Source organism: Bison bison, unplaced genomic scaffold (assembly GCF_000754665.1).
Source record: "Bison bison bison isolate TAMUID 2011002044 unplaced genomic scaffold, Bison_UMD1.0 scf7180017864331, whole genome shotgun sequence".
Lineage (NCBI taxonomy): Eukaryota > Metazoa > Chordata > Mammalia > Artiodactyla > Bovidae > Bison > Bison bison.
Window position 1 is genome coordinate 8,164,715 of NW_011494903.1, and position 13,560 is coordinate 8,178,274.

The window sequence follows — 13,560 nt, forward strand, 5'->3', positions numbered from 1 at the left end:
CTTTTTTGTGCAGTTCTTCTGTGTATTCTTGCCACCTCTTCTTAATATGTTCTGCTTCTGTTAAGTCCATGCCATTTCTGTCCTTTATTGAGCCCATCTTTGCATGAAATGTTCCCTTGGTATCTCTAATTTTCTTGAAGAGATCTCTAGTCTTTCCCATTCTATTGTTTTTCTCTATTTCTTTGCATTGATCGCTGAGGAAGGCATTCTTATCTCTCCTTGCTCTTTTTTGGAACTCTGCCTTCAAATGGGTATATCTTTCCTTTTCTCCTTTGCTTTTTGCTTCTCTTCTTTTCATACGTATTTGTAAGGCCTCCTCAGACAGCCATTTTGCTTTTTGCATTTCTTTTCCATGGGGATGGTCTTGATCCCTGTCTACTGTACAATGTCACGAACCTCTGTCCATAGTTCATCAGGCACTCTATCTATCAGATCTAGTCCCTTAAATGTATTTCTCACTTCCACTGTAGAATCATAAGGGATTTGATTTAGGTCATACCTGAATGGTCTAGTGGTTTTCCCTACTTTCTTCAACTTAAGTCTGAATTTGGCAATAAGGAGGTCTTAGAATGACCTAATTCTAGATTTCTAAGAACCGTATTGCCGAGTAAAAGAAGTCTCAAATATTCTGTGTGTACACATTTAAAGGTTGAGGAAAAGAGTGAGTGGAGAATTGATTTTTCACATCTATTTAAAAATGCAATTCCTTTTCTTTTTCTTGTGTTTATTTTCTTGCATCTCTTTCTAATAAGAATGGAAGTGCCTTATACCATTGTTAAGTCATAAACTAAGTGGATAGCAACCTTCCCCCACACACACACAACTCAGTGAATAAAAACTTAGCCATAGAATTCTGAAAATGTTAGTAGGAATAAAGTTTTAAAGAAAATAAAGACATTAAAAAAAAAAACAAGGAAAGGAAAACCATCTTATAAATATACCAAACAAGTTTAGGTTTAGAAAGGGATTAGATATTAATTTTTACTTACAACTAGTAGCTAGAGAGATTGGTTTCCCTTCTAAGATGTTCACGTATTTATTTAAAGTATACATTAAATGGGCTTTTTAACCCATTTACCACTGGATGGCTCATTGGTAAAGAATCTGCCTGCTAATGCAGGAGACACGTCTGGGAAGATCCCACATGCCATGGAGCAACTAAGCCTGTAAAGTACAGGCTTACTGTTGAGCCTGTTGTTTGAGAGCCCCAGAGCTGCAATGACTGAGCCCACGTGCCACAGCTACTGAAGCCTGTGTGTCCTGGGGCCTGTGCTCTGCAACAGGAGAAGCCACTGCAATGAGAAGCCCATGCACTGCAATTAGAGAGTAGCCTCCACTCAATACAACCAGAGAGAGCAACGAAGATCCAGCACAGTCAAAAATAATAAATAAAAATTTTAAATGCACATTAAATTTACCCTTTATGGTCCTCCTTTTTTTTTTTTTTTCCCATGGTATAGGTGTTTTATCAAGAATTGGCAGAAGTGGTGAGAATCCATATGCCCCGTTGAATCTCCTGGCTGACTTTGGTGGTGGTGGCCTCATGTGCGCAATGGGCATCATCATGGCGTTGTTTGAACGCACACGCTCTGGCAAAGGTCAGGTCATTGACGCAAGCATGGTAAGTGTTAACTGGGGAAAATGATAAGCCTAGCGTTTGTTCCTAAGGTTGATACATGGCTGCCTCAAATCCTCTTTTGAACAAGACAGGAGATAAATTGAGATTTGAAATTTGAATCCAAGTTACCAAAGATAGCCTTCTCTTTAAAATAGCTTCATATGTTTGACATGTGTCAGAATGTCATATTTTGACCGTCTGTTTGTGGAGTCAACTTTCTAAACTGTTCATGACTCACTTGATTACTACGTTGTGTTTCAGTGATTTTCCCCGTCTTATGTCTTGTGCTTTGAATGTGATTTTTAAGAGATCTTCATTCAAAACTGGGCCCAGGAAGTCTCCTTTAGCAGGAAGAGGAGATTCTTGATGATGCTCAAGTAAAATGGACCAGTTTAGACCTTCCTGCTGCACTGTGTAGCGAAGATTTGAATGTCAGGCTGCTTCAGTGTCGTCACTCTCACACACGGAGCACTTGCTTCATGTTCTCTTAGGCACTTCTCCTATGTGATTTCTCCTAATCCCCAAAACAACAATTTCACTTGGAATACATTGTTTGTTTGTTTGTTTCCAGTTCTACCTGTTTATTGCTACCAACCCATCTCCCTCCAGACCCCTCACACATGGGCACTCAGTTGTGTGACCCCCATAGACTGCAGTCCATGAGGCTTTTTTATCCATGGACTTTCCAGGCAAGAATACTGGAGTGGGTTGCCATTCCCCTCTCCTGGGATACATTGTTACTGAACCCAGTTAGACCTGTAACAGGGATTCCCTCATGGCTCAGCAGGTAAAGAATTCACCTACAGTGCAGGAAATATAGGAGATGTGAGTTTGATCCCTGGGTCAGGAAGATCCCCTGGAGGAGGAAATGGCAACTCACTCCAGTATTCTTGTCTGAAAAATCCCATGGCCAGAGGACCCTGGTGGGCTATAGTCCATGGGGTTGCAAAGAGTAGGACATGAGTGAGCAACAGACCCATAAAACTGTTAGGACATCTTTTTTCAACACACTCATCAGCGCATTCAGAACTTTGCCTGAGTTCTCACAGCTAGTTGATGAGAGCCGTCTAGTGCCACTATACAGGTTACATTTGGACCTATCTTTGCTGGTAGGCTGGAGAGTGGATTTGATGAAGACAAGACTGAGAGATAAAGGCAAGTACTAAAATGGTCAATGATAGACTAGGTCTGGATTTAAGGATTCACATTTGGCAGTGAAGGGAGAGGAAGGAATCAAGGATCGCGCCCTGATCTCTGACTTAGAAGACCCAGTGGATGGTGGCTCTGGTACCCTGGGGAGAACCACTGAAGGAGGAGGCTGATTGGAGGGGACATATATCTTATTCTTTTAGACGAATAGTTTCCAAATGACTTTAGCAGCAGAATCTGTGACCTAGGCCTGCCCATGATGACCTGGAGTCATCTCTTCATCAGACTGTTCCCTTAGAAACTGTAGAGTTAGGGCTTCCCAGGGGGCACTAGTGGTAAAGAACCCACCTGCCAATACAGGAGATGCCTGAGACTTGGGTTCAATCCCTGGGTTGCAAAGATCCCCCTGGGGGAGGGCATGGCACTACACTCCAGTATGCTTGCCTAGAGAATCCTCATGGACAAAGGAGCCTGGTGGGCTATAATCCATTGGGTCACAAAGAGTCTGGATGTCAGACAGGACTGAAGCAACTCAGCATGCACGCACATGGCATGTGGGGTCTGTTTTACTGTGTTTACTCCTGACCTAAGGGAGCGCTTCTGACCCGGGGGACTGCGTGTTGGCATTCAGGCCATTGGCCTATGTGATGAGAATAATATAAAAAGTTGGGAAACTGAGGCTGCAGTTTCCCTGCCTCAAGGGCTGTCATCTGTGGCAGCACATGCTGCATTTGGATGAGGGGGAAGAGAGGTATGTGCTCGGTAGCCTGTTGATGAGATAAGGATTATAATTGCTGTGTCTTGTCCTGTGTCCTTCTATGGCGCCAAGTAAAGGTGGAGTTAGATTAGAGCCTGTTTGTATCCTGAGTGAGCCAAAATAGACCCATAACACTGTCAGGACATCTTTTTTCAATAGTCTCATCAGTACATCCAGTGTATGCTGCTAAGTCGCTTCAGTTGTGTCCAACTCTGTGCGATCCCGTAGACGGCAGCCCACCAGGCTCCCCCATCCCTGGGATTCTCCAGGCAAGAACACTGGAGTGGGTTGCCATTTCCTTCTCCAATGCAGGAAAGTGAAAAGTGAAAGTGAAGTCGCTCAGTCATGTCCAACTCTTCGAGACCCCCATGGACTGTAGCCTACCAGGCAGATCCATGGATTCAAGTGTTCATGAGCTTCCTCAAGCTAAAAGGGAAAACTGAGACGTATCTAAAGATGGGCTTCCCAACTGGCACAGTGGTAAAGAATCCACCTGTAGACCCTGGAGACAAGGGTCCGGTCCCTGGGTTGGGAAGATCCCCTGGAGGAGGAATTGGCAACCCACTGCAGTCTTCTTGCCTGTTAAATTTTGTGTTTGTTTCGTAGCCAGAATCCGTGAGAAATCGCATGCTCACGGTTGGGGCCTTTCTATTAATAACCTCAGAGATGAGGATGCTTTGCTGGCCTTCTTCCTGGAGTGCCAGAAGGACAGGGAAGTGTTCTTTAGTTAGCTCAGTGCGTCTAGTCTCATGACAATCATACCGGAGATGTGAATCCTTTTTATTTCAGGACTAGTGGGAAGCTGGCATTCCCAAACTAGTTTGTCTGTACTCAGCAAACCTTTATCACCTGCCAGCCACATTGTTATGTTTATTCTGTAACTTTCTAGTGATAATTAAAGTTAAAATATGTTAAATATTCAAATTTGTTTTTCTTGCGCTTGGTATCAAAACTAGAATCAACTAAATATAACTGTCATGCAATTTACCTTTAAAATGTGATCTGCTTCATGTGTTTGTGTGTATGTGTTTATAAGTACTGAGATCAGATGATAGATTTTTCAAAAACCTTTTTCTTTATTTCAGCTTTTTTATCCTGACCATTTTTAACATATATAAAAGTAAAGAGAATATATAATTAGCTTCCTAATGGTGAAGTAAGCTTACTAGTGAAGCTAGCCTCACTTAGCTTCAGAAATTGTCAACATTCTGCCAGTCTTATTTGAAAAGAAGAGCAGAAGTAGTTCCTCGAAGTCTTTTCTGAACAATATTCCCTGATCTGAATAGTGCAGGAGCTCTATCATAAACCTGTCCTCACTCACTTTCTCTAAATATTCAAAGAAGTTGTATAATTAGGTATAATCTTTCTATATTCTAAGATAAACATTTTTATACAAACATTTTTTTAAAACCCAAGTAGGAATCAGTCATAATTTGTATAGTTGCATTACCTGGATTCACGTTGTATTCTGTTTCTTCAAAGGTGGAAGGAACAGCATATCTAAGTTCTTTTATGTGGAAAACCCAAGAAACAGGATTGTGGGAGCAGCCCCGTGGACAGAACATATTAGATGGTGGAGCTCCTTTCTATACAACCTACCGGACAGCCGACGGGGGGTTCATGGCTGTCGGAGCAATAGAGCCCCAGTTCTATGAGCTGCTGATCAAGGGTGAGTAACTTTTCAGGAACCTCTTTTCTGTGGATGCTTTCCAGCCTCTATTTTGGGGTCTTTTGAAGTTCATGATGTCTTTTATTATATGTATATACCCACTTTATAATTAGCCTAATGATGGTCATCATTATATTGTGAGGCACTTCCCCCATCTTTTAAATTGACAAGTAATTTTATAAAAAAGGTCTATAAATAGCTCAGATTAAAAAGATCATAATCCTTTTTGTGGGCGTTCAGTGTTTTTATTACCTTTCATACTCAGTGCTGTGCTAAGTCTCTTCAGTTGTGTCCAACTCTGTGCGACGCTATGGACCGTAGCCCGCCAGGCTCCTCTGTCTCTGGGATTCTCCAGGCAAGAATACTGGAGTGGGTTCATGCCCTTCTGCAGGGGCCCTCCCGACCCAGGGATGGAACTCAGCTCTTCTGTCCCCTGCACTGGCAGGCAGGTTCTCCACCACTGGTGCCGCCTGGGAAGCCATACTCAGTAGTGCTGGGTATTTATCCTGCCTGTTGCACGGCCACAGTCTGTTCTTGCCTGGAAATGATCTGCTGGTTCTACCAGTTTTTATTCCTTGATGGATAGGTGTCCCTCCTGGTACTTAGTAATGGGGTCACCAGAGCACAGAGAGACTTTGGCAAGTGAGAGTTTGTTGGGATATGTCACTGTCACCTGATGCTTCTGCGGGTCACCTTTCCTGCAGATTCTTGTCTTACTGATATGTTGCCACAGGTTAGCAGAAAAATTTGGGATCCCTTCTGCCCTGACTGATAATTGGACTGAAGTTATCTTGTCCCTGTGAAATGTGAATTTAAAGTTCACTTCACAGATTATTTCGTTTCTAAGAAGTTTTAGAATATATGCTGAAGCGGTGTGACAAGCACATGTGTTGCAGCACATTTATCTTCCAGCTTTAAGTTTGGAGTTTTATGTCTGATAGCTTTTCAGATGCAAAATGCTACTCAGAGTAGTCTGTATGTTGCTGGAATGATGGTTTTTGTAAGCATCAGAATGCATTCTGTGATCAACTATATTACCTTCCCTAACTTAACTGTAAGTTAGAAGAACGATAGAACAGAGAGGTGTGGACAAACTCCCACATCGGTAATGATTTTTTTGAGTTAGTGTTAATTTATTATCTCACCGTACATTTTGAGATCTTTGAGACCATAGCTTTATTTAGCTCTCAGTGTCTGAGCATAAATACACAAGGTTTTTGTAAGGCTCAGACTCCTCTGTGCTATGTTTCTAATGCTTCCAGGGCAAAGAAATCTGAAAATACTGAGACTCTCATGACATAAGATTCTTGTAGTAAAGGCAATAGAGAATTTTTTAAAGTTGCTTTAAGATTTCAAAATATTATTAAAAGAAAGCCAGGAAATAAGTGTTGGTGAGGATGTGGAGAGATTGGAACCCCATGCATTACTGGTAAGAATGTAAAATTATACAGCCATTGTGGAAAATGATATGGTGACTCCTCAAAAAATTAAACATAGAATTACCATATGATCCAGCAATTCCACTTCTGGTTATATATCCAAAAGAATTAAAAGTGGGAACTTAAACAGATATTTGAACAGGGACTGGGGGAAGCAGAGAATAGAGTGTTAGTGTTTAATGGGTAAAAGTGTTAGTTGCTCAGTTGTGTCCAACTCTTTGCAACCCCATGGACTGTAGCCCTCCAGGCTCCTCTGTCCATGAAATTCTTCATGCAAGAATATTGGAGTGGGTTGCCATTCCCTTCTCCAGGGGATCTTCCCAACCCAGGAATTGAACCTGGGTCTCCTGCATTGCAGGCAGATTTTTTACCATCTGAGCCACCAGGGAACCTGGTACAGTTTCAATTTGGAAAGATAAAAAGTTCTGGAGATGAATGGTGGTAATGGTTCCAGAACAATATGAATGTACTTAATAACATAGTACTATATTCTTGCTGCTGCTAAGTCGCTTCAGTCGTATCCGACTCTGTGCGACCCCATAGATGGCAGCCCACCAGGCTCCCCGTCCCTGGGATTCTCCAGGCAAGAACACTGGAGTGGGTTGCCATTTCCTTCTCCAATGCATGAAAGTGAAAAGTGAAAGCGAAGTCGCTCAGTCGTGTCAGACTCCTAGCAACCCCATGGACTGCAGCCTACCAGGCCCCTCCGTCCATGGGGGGACTCCAGGCAAGAGTACTGGAGTGGGTTGCCATTGCCTTCTCCAGTGGCTAAAATGGTCAATTTTATATTTTGTATATTTTACCACAATTTTAAAAAATGAAAAAATTCAAAATAATGTATTTTTTATGAAAAAAGTGTAAACAATACAGAATTTATAAGGTAAGAGGTAAAAATTATCCCTTGTCCTTCTACTTTAGGAAAGTTTGGAATGTGGCCTTTAAGAATTTTCCCTGTACACATACAGACACGATTAAATTTTTTAATAATCTATATAATATAAATATATTATAATTTGTATAATATAAATATATGTATATTATATAATTTTTATAATATATATATAATTATATACATTATATTTATATAATGTGTAAAATACATAACCACATGTTTATAATTAATAATTTTTTAATTAAAAAATATAGCAAAGACATCATTTTTTGTCAATACCGAATATCTTCACCCTCACCCTTTTAAATAGCAGCCATGTTGACACAGCTGGTGTGTCAGAGTCAGGGGTAGAAGTGTTCTGATTTCTAGAAAGAGTCGGACACAACTGAGCGACTGAACTGAACTGAACTGATTCCGGTGTACAGACCTGTGCACCTTAACAAACCCATGTAACCTTAAGTTTAGTGTTTGTTGGAGAACTGTTGGCTGCACTTCTAGTTGATGATTCTGATCACATTCTGATTAAAAAAAAAAAAGAAAACTTTATAAAAGCATGCATATATGTTTCCAGCAGTTAGCCGTGGTCTACTTAAGCGCTTTGGCTAACTGCTCATTTTATATGCTTCTTAATCACAGAGTTTGGGACAATCAAGAAGAAGAAAGCAAAGTGAAAGACATCCTTAGAAATATTTCTTCATAGGTTACTGTGGTAAATCTGAAACTATGGCTTTATATCTTTCCTGGTTTTGAATGGGACAGGTGGCTACAGAGAACAATGTATTTGCACAGGTGTTTTTTCACAGCTGTTCAGAATTATGTGAGTTCTTATATCCTTACATCCCTAAAAACTCTACGAAGAGCCTATAGTATTCCTGTCTTCTTACCTCTGTAGGCACTTCTGCATCTTCAGAGCAGCTTACAATTATTGGTCATTGTTTTTCAACACTGTAGATAAGGAGAGGATGAAAAAAAATGAGAATTGCTCGATTAACTTGGCTAAACTTATGCAAAATATTATGCATCATTTAAATTTAGAAACCCTCTTATACAAGAGGGAATAAAAATGAATTACACCAAACCCCAAAGGCAAAGTTGCCCTTTGGGTATAATTTAATCAGCACTGGAGTTGGGGTGTATCTACAGGGGTGGGTGGGTTCCTGTAGTCAAGAAAGGGAGCACAGATCAAGTCATGGACTGGAGAAGCCATCCTTCTTGTGATATTCCCTGGCAAATCCTCTCATCTTCTCTGTCCCTTGTGTTGAGGGGCCCTTCAGAACTCTTTGTACTTGAGAGAGAGAGTCTCTGTGTCCCTGTTGATTGGCTGGCTGATAACTTGCTGTCATGTTTGCTGTCGGAACAATTTGCATGTATCTTTGGGCTTCCCAGGTGACTCAGTGGTAAAGAATCCACCTGCCAATGCAGGAGACTCGGGTTTGATTCCTGGGTCAGGAAGATCCCCTGGAGAAGAAAATGACAACCTACTCCAGTGTTCTTGCCTGGGAAATCCCATGGACAGAGGAGCCTGGTGGGCTACAGGGGGTCACAAAAGAGTCAGACACAGCTTAGCGACTGAGCACACACATGGCAGATAATAACTTCATGACAAAGTCTCTTTTGGAAAAACTTCTCAGAGGGAAGAAGTTGATTTCTGGAAACTAGACAATTAAAAATAGACTGCTTTTGATGAAATGTAAATAATAAGATCTTGCAAAGACTTAGAAAGTCTGTTTTGAGTCCTGTTACGCTACTGCCTTCTCCAGCTTTGGCTCCAACTTCAAATTGAGTGAATTTCTTCTCTTGACTCATTTGAGAATTCTTATAAAATATCCCATTTGGGGCAAGTATGATGAGTTCAAAACTCATTTGCGCTGATTATATTTACTGCACCCAAAGCATGGTGATTTAAGAAATTCTGTTTTTCTCTCAGGACTTGGGCTAAAGTCTGATGAACTTCCCAATCAGATAAGTATGAAGGATTGGCCAGAAATGAAGAAGAAATTTGCAGATATCTTTGCAAAGAAGACAAAGGCAGAGTGGTGTCAGATCTTTGACGGCACTGATGCATGCGTGACTCCTGTGCTGACTTTTGAAGAGGTTACCCATCATGGTCACAACAAAGATCGGGGCTCGTTTATTACTGATACAGAGCAGCGTGTGAGTCCCCGCCCTGCTCCTCTGCTGTCCAACACCCCAGCTCTCCCTTCGATTAAAAGGGATCCTTTTGTAGGAGAACACACTGAAGAGATTCTTAAAGAATTTGGGTTCAGCCAGAAAGAGATCAATCAGCTTAAGTTAGATAATATTATTGAAATTCTTAAACTTAGAGTTAATCTCTAAGTTCCAAGCCCCACAGTGCAAACGAATGTGAATATTGCATTTACAGTATAATATAAAAAAATCGTGTGCATGGAAACTTGAAAAAACAGTATCACAGTGGTCTAATTATTCTAATCAGGAAACAAGACTGATTATACAGTAATGACGGAATTCTGAAAATGGTTATCATGGCTTTTGATTTGGGAATATTTTTAGTTTGCCTGTACTAAATTGTGGCAGTTTTTCTGCCTTTCAATTTACTTGATAGGTTATATTTGTCAATTTAAAATGCTTATATATTTATAAAATACTTGAAATGCATTAATATAATGCTTTTTATTAAATAAAGCTTTATTCCCCATAAAGTTTACTCCTGCTTTTAAGTTTGTGAAAAGCTTTCAAGAAAGTTCTTTCAGTAGCACTAAAATAGCCTTTTGTTGCTCATTGAAATATTTTAGGCTCTACTGTTAACCAGAATGAATGTCCTTAGGTGGAAAAGTCCGATCCTTTTAATTTGGTAAGGAAACCATTCAGCTGGTGTCTCTGAATTGAAATTGTAGAAAATGTCCTTGAGGTTTCCTTCAGATAACTGCCACCTTTCCATCTAGACCAGCTCCTGTATATAACTGCTTGTTATTAGCATCATCCACCTGTGTCTCTTTATCAATAAACTGTACCATCATCCATTTGAAAGTCTTACTAGACTTTCCCTCCTCTTACTAGTCTCCAGCTTCCACTCCCAGTATGTCTACCTCTGTCTCAATAGACCCCACAGTTTACCTATCACTTCATTTGGCCACTGTTCAAATGTCCCTTACAGAGAGTCCTTTCCTGATCCCTGTCGAAAATAGCAACTGCCTTATCACTCACTCTCCCGGAACCCTGTTTCATTTTCCTTCATACTGCCTATCACTACTGACATTGTATGGATTAACCCCTGCCTCATTCCTTCTTTGGAGAAGGCAATGGCACCCCACTCCAGTACTCTTTCCTGGAAAATCCCATATACAGAGAAGCCTGGAAGGCTGCAGACCATGGGGTCGCTGAGGGTTGGACACGACTGAGCGATTTCACTTTCACTTTTCACTTTCATGCCTTGGAGAAGGAAATGGCAACCCACTCCAGTGTTCTTGCCTGGAGAAGCCCAGGGACAGGGGAGCCTGGTGAGCTGCCGTCTGTGGGGTTGCACAGAGTCGGACATGACTGAAGTGACTTAGCAGTAGCAGCAGCAGCATTCCTTCTTAATTAGGGCGTGTTAAAATGGAAACTTTATGAAGGACTTTGTAGGTTTCATTCATTGCTCATTTCCTGGTTCCTGGAATAGTGCCTGGCCCATATTGGAAATTTTGTGAATATTTATTAAAGAGATGAATCTCAATAGTGAAGTGCTATCAGTTCCACTTTCAGAGCTCCCATCTCCTTCCCTATCCCCATCTTCCATTGCTTCTTTCATCGAGACCGTATCACTTCTTCCTTGGATTACTGTTCAACTTCCCTTCCCAGCTTTACACCCCTAGTATCATTGCCTTCAATTTCCACCCCCCAACCTTAGCAAGATCTGGAATCTCATTTCTACATAGCACAACATCCAAAAGAAGAGAGGGTCTCAGGAGCCCTCTGCAAACCTTATCTAGTGTTTCCTTTTGTTGTTCAGTCACTCGGTCATGTCCTACTCTTTGCCAACCCGTGGACTGCAAAACACCAGACTTCCCTGTCCTTTACCATCTCCTGGAGCTTGCTCAAACTCATGTCCATTCAGTCGGTGATGCCATCCAACCATCTCATTCTCTGTCATCCCCTTCTCCTCCTGCCTTCAATCTTTGCAAGCATCAGGGTCTTTTCATATGAGTCAGTTCTTCCCATCCGGTGACCAAAGTATTGGAGCTTCAGCATCAGTCCTTCCAATGAATATTCAGGACTAATTTCCTTTAGGATCAACTGGTTGGATCTCCTTGCCATCCAAGGCACTCTCAAGAGTCTTCTCCAATACCACAGTTCAAAAGCATCAATTCTTCAGCACTCAGCCTTCTTTACAGTCCACCTCTCACATCCATACAGGACTACTGGAAAAACCATAGCTTTGACTAGACAGACCATTGACAAAGTAATGTCTCTGGTTTTTAATATGCTGTCTAGGTTTGTCATAGCTTTTCTTCCAAGGAGCAAGCATGTCTCCTTGGGTCAAGTTAAGTCACAAGCCAGCCCTATACTGGTCTTTGGTGGAGAAGGTAGGATTATCCATAGATAAAACTAACCTGCTCCTGGAGCTCCCCTGGACTCAACTTCCTGGAAGCGTGTGGGTGTTTGAGGGAGGGGTGGATTCTGGAAGTTGGTCCAGATTCCATCAGGATAGAGGAGTAGAGAATTTATGTTAACATCTCTGACATGCAGTATCTCAATTGCTTTTTGCCAATCACAAGAGGAAGGCAGGGTAGGTTTCTATACTTTATAGATGCGGACACAAGGCTCAGATGGTCCTAAACCTTCTTAGTTCACATGTCCCTTAGTGTCTTGATTTTTTTCATGGTGCCCCTAAGCCAAAAGAAATACATAATCATTCCGTTTGTAAATAATTAGGTCCCAATAACTTAAGTATTTTTGTTCTAACAACTTATTAGCTGATTGAAAAATATAGTGTACACACTTGAAAGAAGACATTTATTTTTCATTCTTTTTTAAAAATTTTAATTTTTTCATTCTTTTTTAAAAAATTATCATTGATTTACAACATTGTGTTTCAAATACAGCAATGTGATTCATTTATGTATATATATTTCTCAGACTATTTTCCTTTATAAGTTATTACATGATATTGAATATAGTTCCCTGTGCTATGCATGGAGAAAGTAATGGCACCCCACTCCAGTACTTTTGCCTAGAAAATACCATGGACGGAGGAGCCTGGTAGGCTGCAGTCCTTGGGGTCGCTAGAGTCGGACACGACTGAGCGACTTCACTTTCACTTTTCACTTTCATGCATTGGAGAAGGAAATGGCAACCCACTTCAGTGTTCTTTCCTGGAGAATCCCAGGGACGGGAAGCCTGGTGGGCTGCCGTCTATGGGTCGCACAGAGTCGGACACTACTGAAGCGACTTAGCAGCAGCAGTGCTATGCAAGGATTGTAAATCTTTATTTTACATATAGTAGTTTGTATCTGTTAATCCCACGCTCCTAGTTTATCCTTTCTCTACCCCTTCCTCCCCTTCCTCTTTTGTTAATCATAAGTTTGTTTTCTATGAGTGTGTTTCTGTTTTGTATATATATTCATTTGTATTATTTTTTAGATTCCACATATTGGTGATACTATATAATATTTGTCTTTCTCTGACATTAAGTATAATATTCTCTAGGTCCATCTATATTGCTGCAAATGACAATATTTCATTCTTTTTTTTATCGCTGAGTAGTATTCTATTGTATATATATACCACATCTTCTTAATCTAATTGTCTGTTGATGGGCAGTTAGGTTGTTTCCATGTCTTGGCTATTGTAAATAGTGATGCTATGAACATTGGGGAGCATGTATCTTTTCAAATTAGAGTTTTTGTCTTTCCTGTCTATGTACTCAGAAATGAGATTGCTGGTTCACATGGTAGCTCTATTTTTAGTTTTTAAGGAACTTCCGTTCCTCCCCCCACCATGGTGACCTCACCAGCACACACCGCCATCAACAGTAGGATGGTTCCCTTTTCTCCACACTGTCTCCAGCATTTATTA

At 40.9% G+C, this 13,560-nt stretch overlaps 1 protein-coding gene across 1 annotated transcript in view; it reads left to right on the plus strand.

Annotated features, from left to right (window-relative positions):
* AMACR (alpha-methylacyl-CoA racemase) overlaps positions 1-10,205 on the plus strand; it is a 15,825-nt gene extending 5,620 nt beyond the window's left edge. Inside the window, exons 3-5 of the mRNA XM_010853827.1 lie at positions 1,461-1,621; positions 5,007-5,193; positions 9,452-10,205. Coding sequence (XP_010852129.1) covers positions 1,461-1,621; positions 5,007-5,193; positions 9,452-9,861 — 758 coding nt within the window. The 3' untranslated portion in view covers positions 9,862-10,205. The remainder of the gene's footprint in view (positions 1-1,460; positions 1,622-5,006; positions 5,194-9,451) is intronic.
* The last annotated feature ends 3,355 nt before the right edge of the window (positions 10,206-13,560 follow it).